General features: G+C 57.8%; 1 protein-coding gene across 4 annotated transcripts in view; it reads right to left on the bottom strand.

The window, feature by feature from the left end:
• Positions 1–16,625, bottom strand: part of SLC38A10 (solute carrier family 38 member 10) — a 34,469-nt gene extending 17,844 nt beyond the window's left edge. For 3 of the 4 annotated variants that reach the window (XR_003573529.1, XM_027904123.1, XM_027904125.1), the window contains exons 1-10: positions 16,509–16,625; positions 15,427–15,544; positions 12,445–12,490; positions 11,271–11,364; positions 10,021–10,164; positions 8,651–8,775; positions 6,172–6,274; positions 5,315–5,497; positions 3,366–3,477; positions 3,081–3,187 (exon numbers count right to left, since the gene is read on the bottom strand). Coding sequence is in view for 3 of the 4 variants with exons in the window: in XM_027904123.1 (XP_027759924.1) it covers positions 3,081–3,187; positions 3,366–3,477; positions 5,315–5,497; positions 6,172–6,274; positions 8,651–8,775; positions 10,021–10,164; positions 11,271–11,364; positions 12,445–12,490; positions 15,427–15,544; positions 16,509–16,607 (1,131 nt within the window). In the remaining variant the exon portion in view is untranslated. The remainder of the gene's footprint in view (positions 1–3,080; positions 3,188–3,365; positions 3,478–5,314; positions 5,498–6,171; positions 6,275–8,650; positions 8,776–10,020; positions 10,165–11,270; positions 11,365–12,444; positions 12,491–15,426; positions 15,545–16,508) is intronic. The other variant, XM_027904124.1, reaches the window with a different exon arrangement.
• Positions 16,626–20,941: the final 4,316 nt, after the last annotated feature.

Below are 20,941 nucleotides of genomic sequence, written 5' to 3'. Positions count from 1 at the left end.
CTGGGCTGTCCCTGAGCTGCCCCAGCTCCCCCCAGCAGCCCCCTCCTCCTCCTCACCTACCCCCTCCCCAAATGAAGACCAGAATAAAGAGATCCATAATTTGGCTTAATTCCATGGAGATGCTTATGACACGGAAAAGCAGGCGGTTCGAGCTCAGGAGACCACCAAGGCAATGGAAGGAATGGGAGTGAGGGCTGCAAGGACTCGGGGCTCAAGGAATCAAACCAGGCAGAGGAATCGTGGACCCCCACAGCATCCAGAGATCCTGGAGCAAGGGGAAGGTCAGCACTGCAGAGCAGTTTTGAGCCAGTGTCCATGGGGAGGATCTCCCCCCACACCCAGAGATCCCACCAAGAGCAGAGACCCTCCTCCAGAAGCCCCTGTCAGTGTGGACACAAGAGGCCTTGGCTGCCCCCAGGGCTGCAGCCTGTTCCACCAGGCAGGTCAGCGGGGCCAGGGCCCGTCTCCCGGGAGCCTCGGATGGGAATTTAGGGGAGGAAGTTTACGCGGCCGTTTCCTCGGTCGGTCGCGCTCCCCCGGCCGTCCTTCCTCCCAGAAGATAACTGCACAGCAGAGCCATCAGCTCAGCCTTCTCCTTCAGCAAACACTGCATTTGTGTGGCGTGACGCCATCCATGGACACGGAGCGTTCCGAGGGATGGAGTCACGGTGAAGGAATGCAGAGCCCCGGTCACGGCCGGGTCCCTCCGCAGCCAGGCTGTGTCTGGGGGCTGCACCCCTCAGGGTGTTGGTGGGGAAGGGGTGCTGGCCCCTGCACTGCCAGGGGAGGGCACAGGGGATCTCTTCTCTACCCGCTCAGGAGCAAGCCTGAGGAGTCACTTCCTGACCTCTGGCAGCTCCTCTTCCCCAACTGGGACAACTCTGGCCTCCCTAGGAGGGGCCTCTCGGACACGCTTGTGTCAACACTGGGAAGGCAACACCTTCCTCTTGGCAGTTCCACACTCTGTTCACAGACCCCCACGCGCCCTTTGGCAGCCTCAGCCAAACCCGGGGCCCCCGGGGGGCAGCAGGACAGGACCTTTACAGGAACAGATGCTTAACCACAAGAAAGGGAACACTCTCCCTGCTTCACTCACAGGCTTTTTAACTGCTCTGGGACCTGCCTTTCCAACCCAACCCTTCCAATCAGGACACTTCCAGCCCAACCCAGCCAGGCAGCAGCTCTGATAATTCACAGTTCCCTGGCAGAAGCTCTTTGCTGGCCAGCAAAGAACTGGGACTGCCCATATCCCTCCTCCTGGAATCCTCTTCTCTACTTTTAGTCCAACACCCCCATTTTGTAGCCTCAGTTTGCACCACCTCCTGAAAAAAACCTGCCCTTCCGTGTCACCACCCCGACACCAGACTGGATGCCAGAGGTGGCTGGATAAAAGCAGCCGGTTCTCAGCACCACAAGAGCCAAGATAACCCAGACAAGTGTAAAAGCTGGCATTGAGAAGGTCTGCTGCTCTGAAGGGAGCTAAAGATGATGCAGGGAAGGAGGGAGAACATTGTTTGGAGAGGGACAGGTGGGGAGGGACAGCTGTGCCCAGGGCTGGCTCCTCTCCCCCCCCTCACCTTCCTCAGGAGCAGACTTTGATGGAGTGGAGCACCTGATCAAAGAAAAGCAGGAATGAAGGAGGAGACCAAAGACAGAGCTCCAGGGAAAGAATAAATGAGCCTTTGCAAAGACCTGGAGGAAGGAGGAGAGGGTAGGCTCCAAATTGGGCTGTGGAGGTGGGGAGGTGCTGAGCAGGTGTGTCTTTGCTCAGAGCAGGAATGCAAACCTGACAGGCAATGGATCACTCAGGGAAGGTTGGACAGCAACCCGGGGCCTGATGCTTTAGATAAGCCCTTCCTTTGTGGGGATTTCTGCAGGACAAACATCTCCCTCAGCCTCGTGACCAGCGTTTGGGGTCAGGCATTGTGAGGGCCCCAGTGTCCCACCCCAGGGCTGAGAGCTCAGCCTGTCCTGAGTGCAGCCTCGAGGCACTGCAGAGAAACACTCTGGCTCAGCCGGAATAGAAAGCAATTCTTGAAAGTGCTCTTTGTTTCCCTGAAAAACCCAGGCTGGCATTCAGACTCCTGCTCGGGGTTTCACTCAAAGAACTTCGGAGCTAAGTGTCAGAATTCAGAGTGAAAGCTGGAAAGTTGGACTACTTCCTTGTGTCAGGGAAAGCACAGGGAAGAAAAAGAAAACACACCCTGCTTAAAAACTTCACGTAGGTTTGCAAAGCCACAAGTCATTAAGCACAGAACAAGCCACCAGTTCTGTGGGCCCCACAGAAACGTGCTGCTCTCCCCTGCTGACTCCGCACTTTGCCCAAAGCCTTGGGCAGCCCAGCACTGTCCTCTCTGGGAATGCTGGGACAGAGGCCTTCGAAAAAGCAGTGGGTTAAATTATTGTTAGGGAAAAAAAAACCCCAAACCTGTTAATTTCAGCCCACAGTATTTGCGGGAGCAGAGAGATCAAGCCCAGCAAAAAGCCACTTTGTTTCAGTCCCTGAGGAGGCCAATTCAAACTGGAGCAAAACGAAAAGTTAAACTTCTAACAGCCTCTGAACAACCCCAGTCCCTCAGAAAATCAATTCCTGAAGCAACACCTCTATGTGTGTGTTCCTTTTTATTATTACTTTGGTTGAAAGCAGAAGGCTGAGGGTCGGCAGCGGGAACCGCATCGCGGAGAAGCCCTGTTTGTTTTACCCAGCCCGGGCAGGTCGGCATGTGAGGCTTTAAGGCTTTACAGCCTGCCTGGATTTCCTGTTCTGAGGATCCAGAACCTGAATCCCACCAGGAGGAGGACTAGAAGCAGCATTTCACGCACCAAATCAATGTTTCACGTGCTGCTGGAGGAACAAAAAGAGCTGGTGTTCCAAGCGATGCACTGGGCCACCACCTCTGCTGCTGTCTGTGCTCCCTAAGTGACAGACACCCGACCAGAACAGCTCCCACCTGTACTGGGCAGACTGGAGGGGGAGGCTGCAGGAGGTGCTGAGCAGTTTCCCTGCTGCAGCCAAAAAGAACCACGTTCCCAGGCTCTGCAGAGGGCTTAGGGGGATGTCAAGCAGCATCAGCACTGACCTGTGAACAAAGCGCATTCTTGTGGATCTTCTTGTAAATAAGAGCTGGGCAGATGAAACAAATGAGGCTTCCCATGGTCGCACCTGTCAGGCCCAGGACCGTCTCCACTGGGAAAGAAGAGGAGAAGTCAGTAAAGGTCTCTTCCAGAAGTGCCAGAGCAGCAGCACGGGGTGGTTGTCGCAGCCCCGGGGCAGGGTGGGCCGTGAGCCCGGTCACCCCAGCCAGGAAAGCAAATAACAGGGAGCAAAGAAAACAGCCAGCCCTGGTCCCCAGCTGCTCACTCACCATTTGGGATCATGATGCCTCCAACCATGGTTCCAAACACAACAGCCAATGTCAGGGCCTTGAACCGGAGCGGGGGCATGTAACCCCCGGCAGCAAACGTGCCGTCCTTCTGCTGGGAGAGAAGGGGGGAGGCGTTCAGGAAGGGGGGAGGTTAACTCCTGCATCACAGCCCCCAGCAATTCCCCAGCTCCTGAGCAATTCCCCCAATTCCTCAGCAATCCCCCAGCAGACTCAAGAGCTCCACTGCCCCCACACTCCACAGAGGTGAATGCTGGAGGCAGTCAGACACGGCTGAGCAGTTTTAAGGTGTGTTTGAACCTCCAAAACAGGGCAGGGGACGTGGGGCCACAGCTGCTGTTTCCAGCCCACCCCAAATGTGACCCCACACAGCTGTGCCCCAGTCCCTGTGCAGGGACTCGGAGAGCAGCCAAGGTCAAGAGCAGGAGGAGGGAGCACAGGGAGCTGCAGGAGGGAAAACAGTCACAGGGGGAAGAGCTCAGGCTCTGCTAGGGAGAGGTGTCTCCCAATACCTGGGGGAGCAGGGCCATTCCCACCATTCTACACCACAGCAACAGCTCCTCCAACTGGGAGGAGGACACCCCAGGAGACAGAAGGGATGGATGAATGCTGCTGGAGAGCTTCCAGATGCCCTCTGCTTCCCACCCCATCCCATCCCCACACTCCAAGTGGGAGGTGTGGAAGGCAGAGGCCCCAGTGTGCCCTGCAGACCCAGTGGGTCCCAGCTCTGCTGCTGCACAGATGGAGAGGAAGGCAAAGTGACACCTTCGAGCCTAAAGAGCCACGAGCTGAGCCCAGGCGAGATCCAAAGTGTTCCCAAGTGTTTCCAGCGCTTCCTCCCCTGCACCCGCTGGCTCTCACCGACTGTCTGCCCCCATCCTCGGGCCCTCCCGACGTGAGAAAAGAGCTGGGGGCTTCTCACAGGCAGAAGTGGCAGGATTTAGAGCTATAAATTGCTCAAGTTTTATTTCCTGCCCTAAGAGGTTTCTATTTATGCGGATACACAAAGGCCTCAGAACATTCCCACAATCTCTTACTGTATTTGCTGAATCCCATCGGCGCGTTCCGCGCCGCACAATGCACAGAGGAGAACACGCCACCGCCACAAGGGACTCACAGTCTCCAGCAGACAGACCAGCCTCAGTCACAAAGGCTGGCTGAGGAGCTGGCCCTGGGAAAGGTGGAATGTGTGGGAGAGGGCTGTATCCCATATCCCACCGCCCGCCTCCGCCCTGGGCCGGCACCGCGGCCCAGGAGGCACTGGAGGAAGGGAACACCCGAACCCGGAGGGGACAGGGCTGCTGACAAAGGTGCTGGGTGAGAATAATGGAGCAGGAATGAGCAGGCACACATGGAAGCAACAAGAAATAGGGCTGGGCTGGGCTCCGAGGCCGGGAACAGGAGCTGGAGCTCAATGCAAAGTGAGTTGGCCAGCAAAAGGACGGCAGCTGGAGCAGCAGGAAATGAGGAGGCTTCGCTGCTTCCAAAAGCACATTTCTCCCTCTTTCTGAGGGAACCTCGGCTCTGAGCTGTGTAACACGCCTGTGCCAGAGCTGGAATCCCCAGAGGAGCCGGGAGCAGCAGCCATGGGATGTGGGCTTCAGCCTGGGAACTCCAGCCCTTCTGCCCGTGGAATTCCTCTGAGGAGAGGACACGAACCTGCAAGTCCCAGGGATTAACCACTCTGCAGAGTAGGATTTAGAGATGGCCACAGGCCCCTGCTGCTCTGTCACCCCACCCAGGACACTGAGAATTTTATGGGAGTTGAGGGTTTGTTCCACTGGATAGCAAGTACCTGCCCCATGCTGCTGTCACTGGACTATCACAGAACCAAGACAGGTTTGGGACCCAGTCAGAGGACAAGGGTCACAAAGAACCTTTCAAAAAGCAAGTTTCACACCAAGGCAGCCCAGGCCACGCAGGGATCTTACCTGTTGCTCAAAGAGCAGGGTGTTCAGTGCCTGTCTGCAGGGCAGGATCATCATCGGGAACCCCACTGCCACCGACATCATGAATCCCACTCGGATCATCTCCGTCACCAGGTTGGAAGGGAAGTTCATTAGGACATTCCCAGCAATGGCTTCGGTGTAACTCACGTAGCCAAAGAAGCCCACCTGGGGAGGGGAGAGGGTGGGCTGGACTCCAAAGCACTTCTCACGTGCTCCTTATGGAAGTGGGGAGGACGGTGATCTCCCATTGGAGCAGCCAGGTGGGAGCGTGGGGTCACCTCTCTGGGAAACCTGCCAGCAGCCCCAGCACCCCCAAAAGCTGGGACAGGTGGTTAATGAACAGTGGGACCTGCCTAAAAGCAAGTGTTTCCTGGAGGACACACTCTCCTTGCTGCCAGGCCCATGGACTGTCCCTCTCTGATGGAGGGGCTCTCATGATTCCCTGCAGCAGCCTGGCTCATGGGCCAGAGCTCTCCTCAGGAATTATTAACCCACTTCTATTAACTGCTGCCTTATGAGGCATAACTTCCTTCACAACAGCCTGAAAAAAGCTCTCCCAAACTCTGGGAAGCATCCCCAGCTCCAGGCTGGGCCTGGCAAGAGCTGGGCCTCCACTCTGCCTCCACCCAGGGAAAACATGCCACGCTGAAAATTTGGACTCTCCCAAAGCCCCCTGTGCTGTCGAGTTCATCACCTCCCAGATAACTCTGCTTTCAGCACAACAACTTATCTGTCAGAATAAATACAGATAAGAAGAAACCAGCCCCAGCTGTAGATAAATCCTCGTCCCTCTGGCCCCTCCAGATTTCTGGCAAGGGAAGAGAAGGGGAAGTTCCTACCGTGATGTAAAAGGTGGTGACCACGTTTAGGGAAGAAGCAAATATGGAGCTCATGATTTTGACAGACGGTTCATCCAAACTGTCATAGGTAGGCAAGACCTGACTGTAGAAAAGGGTAAATTATTTAAGGAAACCTGCAGAAGAAGAGAGAAAACCCTCACTTCCAGCCCGTTCCCTGCCTCAGCCCAGCAGCGACGAATCCCTGACACCTTCCTGCTCCGGAGCATAAACACCCGCCGCTATTCCACAATTTATACTGCTAATGCCAAGAGATTTCAGAACACTCATAACTTTTAAGTGTTGCAAAAATATTCCTGCTCTCCCCACCCCACCACGTGGAGCGAAACGTGTGATGTAAACATTGGGGTTCGGAAAGGGCTGCAAAATGAATGACCGTTTGTTCCCGGGAACGCGGGTGGCTCCAGGCCAGCCCCAGCGCCGGAGATTATTGTTCTTGGAGCTCTCCGTGCTGATAATTAAAGCAACACAGTGTTTACAGAGGAAAAGCGGGAAGAAGGTTGGAGCATCCCCCTGTCTAAAGGCAAAGTTAAACAAACAGAACGGAACACAGCGCCTGTCCCACTTCAGCTCCGCTCACAGAAAGCCAAGAGCGCCGATTCCCCGGGATTTGGGGTATTTACAGCCTTGGAAAGCGTGCAGAATGTCCTTTTCTGACATCAGGTGCATATTTTAGCAACTCATTAACCTCTTGTTACATTAATTCAAGTGGCTGCGTCCTGGTGTTACTGAAGGAACTCCGGGGAGAAGCGTGGGGAGCCTGCAGGGAGATGGGAAGGGGTATCCCTGGTTCCAGTGGGCACGAAGCCATTCCCAGAGAAGTGTGTCAGGCTGAGGACAAGCAGAAAGATCCTTAACCCTTTATCCCTGAACATCAGATGGGTCTGCACAAAGGAGGCCGAGCATGTCAGCTCGGTGTCCCACCGGGGCTGCAGTTACCGGCCGGGAGCAAGGACGGCTTTCCCGGGAGTCTCTCCATTTGGGATTCCTCCTGCCCTCACCACAGCCATTACATCAACTGACTACCTCCCAAACTTCTGCCCCTGAGGGGAAGGGTCCTAGGCTGGAAGCATGAAGGCTCTGCAGTGTGTGGGATGGTTAAAAAGGTGATTCAGAGGTTAGCCAAATTCAATCTACGTAGCTGAGAATACATAGAGAGATAAAATATATATAAGGAGAGAAATTATATATATATATATGAAAAAAAAAGAAATAAAACACATATATGTATATATACAAAATATTGCCTGGGCTGGGGACAGTGTATTTTCCTGATGCTTGGAAAAAAACACCCAGCTTTAGATTGGGTTTGCCACATAACTGCTGCCATGGAGCCCGTATTTAGGTCCACACACACTGCTCCAGACCAAAGCATTTCCCTGCATTTCCAACTCACAGGAAAATTCTGCTGGGTACTACTGAGTGGATACCATAAGGAAAAAAAAAAAAATAAAGGATTTGTTAACAAGGTAACGCTGCAGGAGAACACAATTCTCTTTGCCAGTTGTGATGGAGACATTAAACAGCAAGCCTGGAGCCGGGGTAGGATCTGAGCTGCCAAGAGAGCCAGTAAGTGGAAAATGATGATTTGGATCTTGCAGCGGGTGTAAACACAGCAGCCTGAGCAAATTTTATCTGTCACATTCATTTACTGTTGGCATGAGACCCGTTTGCTGGAACTACAGGGGGGAAGCCCAGCTCTGCCAGGCTTCCAAAGGAGGATGGTCCTCCCGAAGGAGGCCGATCCTTCCTGTGTCCAGGGCTGGATTTACACCGTTTGGAGCTGTCACGATTCTGGCCAGGCATGTAGTGCTCGTGTGCCATTTCGGTGCAGCAGGGAATGCTGCTGGAAACATGGAATAGCCTGGTCTGTCCCCACCTTCTTCCACTTGTCAGCACAAACCCTGCTAAAAACAGGGAACTGGAAATAGCCTGGTCTGCTCTCACCTCCTTCCATGTGCCACTAAAAACAGGGAACTGGAAATGCAGGAACAACCCTTCAAAGCCAACAACTGTGCCATCTTCTGAGTGTTCTTCAAGGAATTTGGGGAAGCAGAGCAGCCCCCAGTGTTCAGTGCCCTGGGGGAGACCCTGCAGCCATGGGGTGACACTGCTGCCTTTCCTGGTGCTACACTGCTCCCTTCAAGAACCGGGGGAATTTCATCCCTCCTGCAGCTGCACCACAAGCCCCGTGTGTCACACTGAGGAGCTGTTTGTCCCAAGCAGTCTCGTGTTGCTCAGCTACAATAACTCCCAGGTGAAATGTAACTCCCTCCCGCCTTCGTAACAAAAGGGTCACGACTGAATGAGAGCCTGAACTTCAGTGGGCTGTAAAATACTCTGATGAAAATAAAACACCAAACCAGATGGTATCTATCCCTTGCAGATCCTCCTGACCCTCTGCCCTCACAGAAACTCACTGGGGGAACAACTGCCAGGGGTGGGAACGGCAGGTACTTACGACTGACAGGCAAAAGACATTCCAAAGATGGGGATGCAGCGGAAAATGCCCTCCCAGCGCGTGTAACTCACTCGCTGCAGCCACTGCCCGCTGAAGAGCCCGTGCTTGAAGGACGACAGCACAATCTGCAGCCAAGGGAGAGAGCAGGGGTGAGGGTCCAGCCCCAAACAGCTCCATGGCAGCAGGAATGCTGGGGCTGGGGTAACAGGCAGCGTGTGGCAGCTCTGCTGGGAGCAGCCCCACAGCCCCAGCTCCCATCCCACCTACCGAGCTCCAAGGGCCACCAAGGATCCCAGGGAGGATTTGAAAGGATCTGTGACGTTCCCCCTTGTTTGATGCCATCAGACATCACAGCACACACCGGGGGGGGGGACAATTTCCACTGACACATTTAACTGTGAGAATTATTGTTCAAAGCAGCCTCTTCTGCACAATTTTTTAATGTGTTTTTAAATCCAAACAGGCAGTGATGGTGGCCTTGCAGGATCCTGCTCAGCAGAGACAAAGGATCCCAAAACAGGATCCCACTTGCTTCTCCAGAGGCATTTAACAACACCAGCTCACCAAAGAGAAGGATAAACTTCATGGAAAAGGGGAGAGCCGAGGCGGGGGAGCTCCTTTGTCAGACATAGGATTTGGCAGGGGTTGGGTTGCACAGGAAGCAGAAGGTAAATACGTCTGAATGCCTGTTTATAATATCCCTGGATGGGGGGGTTCTAATCCCCAGAGATGATGTTTTGGTGCAGCCAACTCTCATGAATGTTGTGGGTTTCTTAAAGGCACAGCTCCTGGAATGTTCCACACCTCCCTGTGGAAGCAGGCTCCAAGGTGTGACCCTGCACAACCTACTAGAAAAGTTGCACAGAAAGAATTCCTACTCCTCCCTTTCCTTACAGCTCTCCCAGTCCTGAAATTTGGGTGAGACAGGGCTAGGGCTCCATGAGGAAACCACAGGAGCATCCAGGAAGTGAAACTGGTTGTGAAAAAGCAAAATTCAGTTTTCACCTCTGAGGAAACAGTGTTTGGCAGAGCCAAACAGGCCAGTTTGGGCATCATTCCACTCCCCCTATGGCATCAAAACGGTCAAGAGTCCATCCAGCTCAGGGAAGAAATAAAAATACGCATTTTCTAGAAACCTCTACGAACAAGTGCACACCAAGTGCCAAAACACAGTTTGTGGAGCTGAGGAAACAGAAGTGCTGTCCAACAAACAAACCTGTCCACTTGCACCAGTTCAGGAGCACAGGCACCCCGATCCCCTGTTATTCCCAGCACTATCAGGAAGGACATTTTAAACTCGAGGCCTGCCCCTCCAGGGAACAGCTGAGTTAAAACAAGAGGAAAACAGGAGCCCCAGTGTCCATACCCACCACAAACATGAAGACAGTGTAGAAGATGAGAGCCATGGCACTGAAGGACTGGATGGAGGCCATCATGTTCCTCTGGAGGCTCAGGGGGAGGACGATGCACAGGGAGACAGCGAAGAGCAGGACTATCCGGAAACTGCCCGACACCTGGAAAAGGGACCTGCATAAAGAAGGGACCTGGGGCAGGGAGGACACCCAAAACATCCACCAAACAAGCAAACCCTGGCTTGGTTCATTTTCCCAGAGTGAGAAACAGCTTTAAAACGTGAAATTCTGCGTCTGCAGGTGTTTAAAGATCCGATGCTGCAAAGTCAACGTTCCTTGGGCTCCGTCTGTGATGAGCTGAGACAGTCACTGGGTGCCACTGTTGCTCTGCAGTGTGTGACAGGTCCGAGGCAGAAGAATTTGGGGGTGGGAGGGGGGTTAAATGCTAATCCAGCACAAGCTACTTAGGTATTTTCATGCAATTAAATAAAAACTAAACTTACTCGGGGAGACGAGAGATTGAAGTCTTGGAAACTCCGGTCCAGAAAATTAATCAAAGCCTCACACTTGTATTTATTAAAGCAGAACACTCGGAAATATTTAATACCTAATTTGGCTGCGGCCTCAACGCATCTTTTCTAACTTCACAATCCCTTAATCTGAGCTTAGGAGCATCAGGCAGCACAGATAACAGCTCCACCAAAAATCATTTTGCTTCCCAAACGTCCTTTTGCTTCCCTGCATGGCTCCTGTACCAGCTTCCAGCCATGCCCACCAGGAGCACCTCTTGCCTCCGAGCATCCTGAGCCAGCACCAGGCTCATCACACGGCTGAGGAGGCAGGAACACAATGACTTTGGCCACCAAAACAGCCAGGGACAGGACAAAAACCCCTCCTGAACTAGAGAGAGGAGAGCTCAGGCAGAGGAATTGCCTGTCACTACCCACTGGGGCAGGAATCAAGGCAGGAAGCATCATCTCCCCCAGGAATCTGCTCCAGAATTAATAAGGGACCAAGTTAAAAAGAATTCCTTTGATGGAAATGCCTTACTGGAGTTTTACAGCTGATTGTTCACCATATGTCTGGGCTTCCAGGACTTCCCAGAGCCGAAGGCTCCGTGCTCCAGGCATCCCGCAAAGCTCTCCACGAGGGGACCCCAGGGGGGTGCTGAGCACACTCCAAGGCAGGAGCTGTGCTGTATCCAAGGAGCACACAGCTCAGTGGGAGATCTGGGAGCACTGTGTGCACGGCAGGTGGGATTTATTCACCTGGAATCCGAGCAGCCGCGCAAAGAAGTTGGAGCCCAAATCGCCGATGACGACGTAGAAAGCGATGCAAGTGCCCAACATCAGCCCAATCATGCTGCAAACACAAACAGGGACGGGTTAGGAGCACCTTGGGAAGAGCAGGACAACCCTTCTGCACTCAATCCCAGCAAAGGAACCATCAGAGAACCCCCGTCCACACTAAACACTTTGGAGATGCAACTCTGCTAACAGACCATGCACTGGTTTGACTGCTGTTTGGAGCCATGGGTAAAAAAAAACCAACAAACTCCAAAACCCAATCTTGGAGATGGCAAGAACTCCTTCAATTCCTGGAAAAACCTCTGAAATAATCAGCACGAGGCTCTTGGTGCCCACACCCCACAGCAGGGCCCTGCCATCAATCTCAATATCCAGTGGGCTCTCCAACATCTCTCCACACAATGGACCACACTTTAATGAAAAGATTGTCCATGAACTGCTTCTCCTCCCACTCCTGGACCACTTTCCTTCCCAGTTCCAATTATAGAACATCCTTGTGGCAACTGCAGCCACTGCTTGCACGGACAAGTAACATCTGAGGAATATTCTGTGTATTTTTAGTGCTGTGCAGCAGTTTGCAGCTGGGGTGAGGGAAGGAGTCACCACCACCGCCTGGCCTGGGTTCAAGATGCCTGGAAAAGAATCCCTGCTGGAAAAAGCAGGGCTGTGAGGATGTCCCATCACCTGAGATCTGCAGGGAGCTTCTACTGCACTGGGGTCATGGAAGGAACCAGTCTGTCCCAAAATGGAGAGAGTATTCCCCCTCAAGGCATCTCACAGCAGGGATGGGCAGGACCAGAGCAGATCCACGGATCCAAGGAACCAAACACTCCCCCTCCCACTCATTCACGGCACTCTCAGCATGGATGTCACCCCTGGACAACAGCCACAAGCGACATGCCTGGGATTTCACAGCAGAGCAGGAGACGAACTCTCTCCCACTTCTGTGCTCCCACCGCCTGGGAACGGGCGGGATAGGCTGGAGGTGACATCTCTGAGCTGGGCTTGGGGGTCTCACTCAGGCTCCTGTTACATTCCAGGAGGCAGGAGGGGAAGGAAGGAGGATAAGGCTCAGAGCAGGAGTTTTCCCGAACAAATCCAAACCGTTCACACTTTGAACAAGCAGCAGATTTACCTTGTTTCCACCAACATTTTTCCTGCTTTTCCGTAGGCATGAAATGCTGGCATAGAATGGAAAAAAAAAAAAAAGTGGAAGTTAGTCAAAGAAAGGTTTGGAACAGGGCACAGAGGCCAGTTCAAAGTTTCACGCTACCAGTGACACACGGCAGAGCAGCAGGGCCCCACCGCTGGTGTTTGGGGGCAGTTTGCCTCACCCTCCCACTTTCTTTTTCAGCCATTCCCTGTGGGAACTGAAAACCACATAAGACAGGAACAAAGTTGAGGAGAAGCCAGCGAGCAGGTTCTTTTTTTTCTACTTAAAACCAGAAGTGGTGTGAAGCAGCAGCCACACATGGCAGCCATTAAAGGCAATGGGAGAGAAAATATTCCTGTACGAGATTCTGTGTGGCAAAAGTTGAAGTGGTGCAGAATTCCAATCCAACTCCCCTCTTTATTTTTATCTTCCCCCTCGAACTGGGCCGCCTGACATGGCTGGCTGGGAGAGCTGAGCTGGTGCCCAGAACGTTCAATCCCATTCCCAGAATACCCAGTGCTCCCAACCCACACCAAAGGGCCGCTGCCAAGGCTTTGCTTTTCCCCCCCTCCCATCCTTGGGCTGGAGCAGAAAATGCTCAGTAGTCCTTAAATCATTGGGTTTTCTCTCAAAAAAGACAATGCCAAGAAAACTCCGCTTCTATTTTTAGACCTTACTGGGCAGAACGGGAACAGAGAGAGCTCCCACCCCAGACCACAGTGCCCAAATCTGCCAGCCGAGGTCCAGCATGAACCCACCACCCCGGAGTCCCCTCTGCCTTCCCTCAAGGCACAGCCCAGCATTCCTGGAACCCGCCAGCAAACAAACTCGGATCCTTTCTGGAAGCTTCTTCTGCTATTTTAAATATTAACTTCAACTCTTGACTCCCTTGGACTCCGCTTCGAGCTAAAAATTCAGGAAACGAGATGTTCTCCCGCAGAATGAGCAAAAGGCACGGCAGGGACCCACAGCCCGGCGTGGGGACGGGGGGGAAGCACCCGAAATAGCTGCTGGCTCGGTGCCAGGGCCGTGGGATGGCCGCCACCAGGCACGGCGCCCGGGCACTGGGAACGGCCACCCCGGCCTCCTCTGGGAATCCACAGCCACGGGGGAAAAGGAACTGCCCTGGGGGGGCCAGTCCCACACACAGAGGGCCTGGGAGGAGGGACAGGAGTGAGTAAGAGGAAAATATCCCTCCTGGAGATGGGTATGAAGAGGCTGAGCTCCGGGAGGATCCGACGGTGCTCCATCCTTCTGGTACACACAGCCAGGTGCCCCTGGATATGGACACAGCCACTGGTGGGGCTGGAACCACCCCATCTCCTGGCCTGTTTGGAACTGATGCTCAATGAGAACATGGCTCCTAACGCTACACCTGATGCCCCCACCTGGGGACACTGGAAAAATTGGATCCTTTATCTTCTCCAGGAGGTGACGACTGTAAAAGAAACGGTACAGCGGAATCCTTGCAATGGGACCTCTGGATGCCCAGGCTGGGCAGCGCTGAGCCTGCTCAGGAGTCAGAGAAGCCTTTTAAACCCTGCGTGGTTCCTGGGATGGAGCTTCGGCCCCTTCCCCTGCAGGGCCAAGCTGCCCCAGGGCCAGAAGGGGAGGGATTCACCCATCTCCTGGTTAACATCCATGTGGGAACTGCATCCTGCTTCCCTCCTCGCCCACATACCCGCTCAAGGCCCCTCCCTGCAGCAGTGATGGCCCACCCCCAGCCCCAGCCCCTCCTTTGTGCCTGGCCCAGGGGAATGTGCACAGCTCTCCTCCCTGGCTCAGCGCTGCCAAATCCTCCCACGGCATCGGCCCTGGGGCTGCCAGGAGTGCCTGCAGATGTCCCCAGGCCTGGCCTGCGGGGACAAAGGGGGTCTGTGTGGAGCTGCCCGGCCCCAGAGCATTGGGATGCGGCGGGAGCGCTCCCGGGGCTGTCCCTGCCCGGGCACGGCTGCCAGCCCCCCGTGCCAGGAGGAAGCTGGGAAGCATTACTGGCCCTCTGTGTATTCCAGCCCCTTGGCTTGGGAGCGTGCAGAGGATCCCTCTTCCCGGGACACGCTCCAAGGTGGAGGGGACTGCGTGTCCTGCGGGAAGCAGCGCACAAAGGCGCGGGGAGGGGGCCGGGGGGGCGGCCCCGGCAGCTGGAACAGGGGCTCCCCTTTCCCTCGGCATCACAACAGCCCCCAGACCACGGGGCTGCTCCAGCTTTGCCGTTCCTAGAGCCAGGATGTGCTTCCTGGGAGCAGCACCTCAGGCACCCAGAGGGAGGAACAAACCCATCTGGGGCAGTGCCAGCCAGTACCCTCCTCTCGCGGGAAAACAAGGAAAGGGCGGCTTTTCCTGCTGTTTCACGTGCCAACGTAGAGCACTGGAACCCCCCCCACCTCCTCCTGCCCCCCAGGTCAGTCAGGACTCCAGGAGAGGCCACGGGCTCCTGGCGCCAGCACCGCGCTCCCAGGGTGGCCAGGCCCTGCCAAAACCCACCCGGGACCTTCCAGATGTTTCTGTTTTCTGGACCCTGTGGAAGCTCGCCCTGTTTTCTCTCTGCTGAGCCATAAAGGAGCTCCCACTCGGCTCCAGGCAGCCCAGCTCCATGCCAGGCTGGCAGCACCCGCCATCCCGGCAGGGAACTCGTGCCCAGACCCACAGTGAATTCATCCCAGACCCACAATTAATTCTTCCCAGACCCACAATTAATTCTTCCCAGACGCCTCCTGGGAGCTGGGGTTTGGATCAGGCAGTGCTGCACCTCCTCCCCTGCCCTGGGGAGCCAGAACAACTCAGCACCATTAGCTGGGCTGTCGGGGGCAGGATCAGACCCTGGCACTGCCCTGGGGGAGAACAGAAACTGCAGCAGGAAAACATGGGCTGTTCCAGCAGCACCAGTGGGGAATGGAGATGGGGGGGCCCAGGCCACGCTGCAGGTGTGACAGGGAGGGCTGGGGGGCAGCCTGGGGGTCTCACCCAGGCCTGGGTAGGTCCTGCGCTTGCTCAGGTTGGCCGATTTCACCAGGAACATGCAGGACTGGTGGGTCATCCACGAGCAGAAGATCAGCAGCACAGCCCCCAGGACGATCCCACACTGCAACAGAGCACAGGGGGAGCTGAGGGGTCAGGCCCTCCCTCAGCACCCCCAGGTAATTCCAGCCACGTTTTTCCCCATTTCACAGAGTTCCCCCCCTTCCCTCCCAGCTGCGAGGGAGGCACCAGCTCCACATCACTCTCTCCTAGCCCAAGGACACAGGGAACATGCTCCTGTTTCCCACAGCCCTCAGCTGCACCAGTTCAAGCTCCCAGGGGTGAACTGGGAGCGGGCTGGGGAGCAGAACATCCCCCCTGGCTCATCCCCCAGCAGGCCCAGGGTGTACAGACAGACCCCAGGGTGGTAGCCCTGCTGTAGCTCAATAAATTACCCACTCCTGGATATTCCAAACCCCTCACCCAGCTCCTCTGCTGCCTCCCTGCCTGCACAGGGTGGGAACCACGGGGCACTTTTCAAGCAGGTGACTTGGAACAGGCCCAAATCCCAACCCCAGCTGGCCTTTTCCCGCTGCTTTGAGCCAAGGAGGGCCCTGGGGAGGGGGCAGGTCCCGGGGAGGGGGTTTGGGGGCACAGCAGGCGTTTGCAGATGCCTCTGATTTGACTCGTGTTTGTCACACGAACAAATCCTTTGAGTCAGTTTTCCCATCTCCTCGTAAGAAGGGCAGGAAGGATCAGCTGGAGACCCCGGGGAAGGGGAAAACAGCTGGAGACCCCACCACAAAGAAAACCGCACTGTTTGGTCCAAGAGAGGCCTGGTCTGAGTCTCCAGCGTTTCCTTTGCTGCCTTTCCTCTGCCAACCCCTGAAACACCCCCAGATTCGGACCGGGGGGACAAACGTGGCCTCTGCCCGCCCTCCCCCCGGTACCCCCGAGTGGGGCAGCGCCTGCGCGGGGTCTCTGTGCTGACCAAGGCAAGGCCCGGCACAGCCCCCCCAGCCCGGGGGGCACCGGCAGGACCCCCTCCCCGCCCGGGGAGCCCCCCCAGCGCCGGGGCGGGCGCTCACCTGTCGGAAGCAGAAGGGCACGGTGAGCACGCTCACGCCCACGATGCTGTTCACCACGTTCATGATCAAGCCCCAGTTGGATCCCGCCGCCGCCGCCATGGCCTGCGGCGAGGGGGGGGACCCACTTTGTGGCCGCTCCCCGCGCCCCCCGGCCGGCTCGGAGCCCTTTGTTCCCTCCGGTGCCCCCAGCCCCCTCAGCCGCCCGTGCCCGCCATGGCCCCGCCGGGCCCGCCCCGACCGGCACCGGCCACAGCGGCACTTCCGCCTTCCGCCGCCGCTCCCGGAAGTCACGTGGTTCGCGCCGCCGAGCGGGGACGCTCCGGCAGCCATGGAGGACCGTTCTCGCTCGCCCTGGGAGGCCTGGAGGGATAACGGGGGTCCCCGGGGTTGGGGACATTCCCGGGGGGCTGAGCGGGGCCGGGGGCGGGCGGGACTGCACAAACACACACGAACAGGCATGGAAAGCACATGGCTGTGCGCATGGCTTCACATGCATGGGTGTGCATGCACACACATGACCACAGCGCTGGCACCCAGGCCTGAGTCCCCGGGGCGATGGGGGGTCCTGAACAGCCCCCCGAGGGCAGCACATCATCCCAGGAACACCCTCCTGGGGACGCATCCAGCTGTGCACACACACAACCCATCTGCTCCTCATCCCAGCCAGAGCAATCCAAAAGCCCACCGTGGCCAGACCCCCCAGAATCCTGCAGGACAAGGCGGAAAGCCCAAGGAGAACAGCAGGGAAGCTGCAGGGGCTGTGGCAGGGTCTCCCGAGGCCTTGCACAGTGGCAGGTCAGCACAGCACACGCGCTCCCGTCGGAGCAAAACACGCAGCGCTCGTATAATTTGCAGCAATTGCGACGGGAAACCGCAGGAATTCGCTCTACAAAAGGTTTGCAGGGAGGTGAACTGGTGGCCTAATTCCCTCCAGGTGTGGCGCAGGATCAGCAGCTCCGGCAGCGCTTTCCTGCCTGATGTGCCAGAGCAGGGGCCGTGTCAGTGTGTGTCCTTGGGCTGGGATGAGGGATCCCCTCGGGGTGTCACGGAGCTGGTTTGGGGGAGCCCCCGGTGTGTTCTGTCTCAGCACTGCCAGGAAAAGGGCTCCAGTGGCTTCTCCATGTATGAGTGGGAGCCTGGGAAGCATCCAGACCCAGCTGGGGATTCCCACAGGATGGGGATACCAGGGGAGCCAGGCCCTGCTCTGCCACCTTCCACAGGGCTCTCCGTGCCCATCCTGAGGGATGGGGGTTTTCTGCAGCTCCAATCCTGCCTCCAGCAGGATCCAGGCTCTGTCCAGCACTGCCCGTGTTCCTCCCCAGCAGCGCCGGGGCACATTCCCATCACGGACCAGCCGAGAGCAAGGCAGAATTCCCTGGAAAGCCCCAACCCCCTGCATGCCCTCCATGGCACGAGGAGCTGCCAGCTGGGATGGCAGCATTCCCACCACAGATCCACCGGGAAGCCCGGGTGGCTCAGAGCCCTTCCCAGTCCTGCCCCATGGCCCAGATTCCTCCCGCCTGGATTTGGAGCCCCGGAGCACAGCCGTCCCCAGAGGACACTGGAGTCACAATTCCTGTAATTAGAAATGGGGGCTCGGGGCCGGCTGAGCTCGCGGGGATTCCGTGCTTGCTTTAGGGAAGTACAAATCCCTTGGGAGCTCCAGGGGCCGCTGATGTGTCGGATGTGGCAGCTCCATGTGTGTGCTTGCACACCCCACCCTGAGCTGAGCCAGGTTCCCGGCTTCCACAGGGGATACTGTCCCGGGAAAAGCTCTGGGCCCATCCCTGCTCCATGGGATGCAGGCACAGCAGCTCCCACCCCCATCTCACCCTTGCTCACCGAGATGTTTCTTCAGGAATTCGCCTCGGTGGCAGCTCCGGGCTGGGGGGGCTCCCATGCCACAGGGATGCTCTTCCCTGGAACCACGAGCGCCCTGGGAACATCCCTGCCCTCCCTTCCTGAGGAACATGGCACGTGGTCCAGGGGGAATGGGAAGGAATGGGAACCTCCTCTCCAGACCTGGGGCAGAGTCCACCCATGCCATGGTGCCCCTGAGGGTCTGCACCCACCCACCAGGCCGTGTCCCCCCTCCCCACGGGGACCAGCACCCACCACCCTGCTCCCCACCCCAGCTCTGGTGACAGACTCCTGGCAGATCCCAGGAACCACCGGGCAGGGACGGAAAAACATAAATTAAAACAAATTGCGGTTTTATATTGCAAATAAGGGCAGTTTGATGGGTTTTATTGCAGAACAACCATTAATGAAGTGCAGTTTCAGGCACCTTAATTGCTCGGGGACCAAAGTTCAGTCCGTGTCTCCGGCGTGTCCCGCGAGGGGCTGGCAGGGTGGGAACAGGACTGGGAATCAATTTATGGGCATGATGAGGGAGATGGAGGCGAGGGGGCTGATCCATGCGAAGGAGGGGTGCAGCAGCACAGTGGGGCACAGCACAGCCCGTTTGGGGAGGAAGCGAGAGGCCGTGGTGACCCCCCACATGGTGTCACCCCACTGGCAGCCGTGGGGTGGGTTTGGGGTTGGTGGTCCCCAGGCTGTGGGGAACGATGGTGGTGCCCGTGGGCCCCGCAGGACCGGGCTGGGGTGATGCAGAGCCGCGATCGAGGGGGGCCCTGGGAAACGCCTCTGGCCTCCCAGCACAGCAAACGCGCGGGGGGATGGGGGGGGCGTAGGGGGCCGTGCGGAGCCTTACCGAGCCGAGCGGAGCGTTACGGAGCCGTACCGAGCCGTACGGAGCATTACCGGGCCGTACCGAGCCCCCCGCGCGCGCCCATTCATGCCCCGCCCTGGCCGTGGGAACGCGCCGCGCGCGGGAAGGGCGGCCCGCGCTGGCCCCGCCCCTCCCCACGCGAATGAATGGGCGCGCCCCGCCCCCCGCCCGATAAGGGCACCTGGCGTGACACGGGGGGCGGGGCCTGACCCAGCCCGCCCCGCCCCCTCCACCCCGCCAATCAGCGCGGCGCGCCGGGCCCCCCGCTGGGCGCCGGCCTTTGTTTGTGGAGGGCGCCGGGGCCAATGGGAGCGCGGGCCGGGGGGCGCTGGGCCAATGGGAGCGCGGGCCGGGGGTCGCTGGGCCAATGGGGGCGAGGGGCGGGGCCCGGGGCACGGCCCTGCCCGGCCACGTGCGCGCGGAGCCGGGAGCGGGGAACCGCGAGGGGACCGAGGGGGGACCCGGCCCTGCCGCCCCCGGAACGGCCCCGGGGCACCGGGGTGTGTCCCACTGTCCCCAGAGGGTGTCCCGTCCCCAACAGCCCCGAGGACACCAGCCTGCCTGTGCGCTGTCAGAGCCGGATCCCGTGCGTGTCAGCATCAGCTTGGCACCTCCCTGCTCCGGCAGACCGCGGGGGACACCCTGGACGGGTCCCTGGGCTGCTATCCCGGGTGTGTTGTGGGTCAGGGGGCCCAGGCTGGCAGCAGGGTTATGCTGTGCTGGGGTGCCTGTGGCCTCACACACCCATCAGAGCCAGGACTGGGGAAGGATGGCATCATATTGGGGGGCTCTGGGCAGCAAATCCCAACTGCTGCAGCCCCCCATGCAGGTGGAGCTGTGCCACACATGGACCCCCAGGGTGGGGAAACAGCCACGTGCCAGTCCCTGTTCTGGGACACAGAACACACACTGCACAGAGGGGACAGCACCAGGCAGGAGCCTCCTAGGGGAGCCTGGAAAGGACCAACAGAAATCCCAGCCCACGCCTGGGCTGTGTCTGGGCTCTGCTGTCCCCTCCTTGGCCCTGAGAAATTTCCTCCTTCCCAACCAGCCCCAATGCCAGGCCAGCTGTGTTCTTGTGCCACAGGGCCACCCTTTACCAGCCATGCTCATGGTGAAGCTGGGGCCTTCATTCCCTCCCGGCCCAGGGGACGAGCCCCTTGCTGGAGAGGTGAAGGTCACGGTCGCTTTGTCTGTCACAGGCAGCCCTCAGCTCCATGTTTGCCCCTTGCTGTCCTTTCCAGCAGCTCCAGGCCCCTGTCACGGCACAGCTCAGCCTCAACGCCGCCCATGGCACTGATGTGGGAGCTGCGGTGGTGGCTACTGATGGCAAGGCCAGGGGGTGCTGCATCTGCTGCTGGTTTGCTCCTCATCCCCCTCCCTGTGTCTCCCACCACCAGCCCACATTCCCAGATCCACCCACCCATCCATCCACCCATCCAGGCCTGCCCACGGCAATGCCCGAACCGCGGCAGCAGCAGCGGGACAGGAGCACGGTCCTGGTGTCACCCGAGGGCCGGGCCAGCGGCCAGCGCTCCCCGGTGGGCAGGGGAGCCCCGGTGCGTCCCCCCGGGCTCCGGCAGAGAACAAAGGAGGGCAGCTGCGGGGAGGGAGCGGCGCTGCCGGGTGCGCTGCAGCGCGGCTAATCCGCCCGGCACAGCCCCGGCAGCTCCGAGACGCGGAGCGGCTGCTCAGCCCGAGC

This window comes from Empidonax traillii, unplaced genomic scaffold, assembly GCF_003031625.1.
Source record: "Empidonax traillii isolate 1590-97213 ecotype Southwest subspecies unplaced genomic scaffold, ASM303162v1 scaffold1015:size517714, whole genome shotgun sequence".
Taxonomy (NCBI): domain Eukaryota; kingdom Metazoa; phylum Chordata; class Aves; order Passeriformes; family Tyrannidae; genus Empidonax; species Empidonax traillii.
This window is presented reverse-complemented; position numbering and strand designations above follow the sequence as displayed.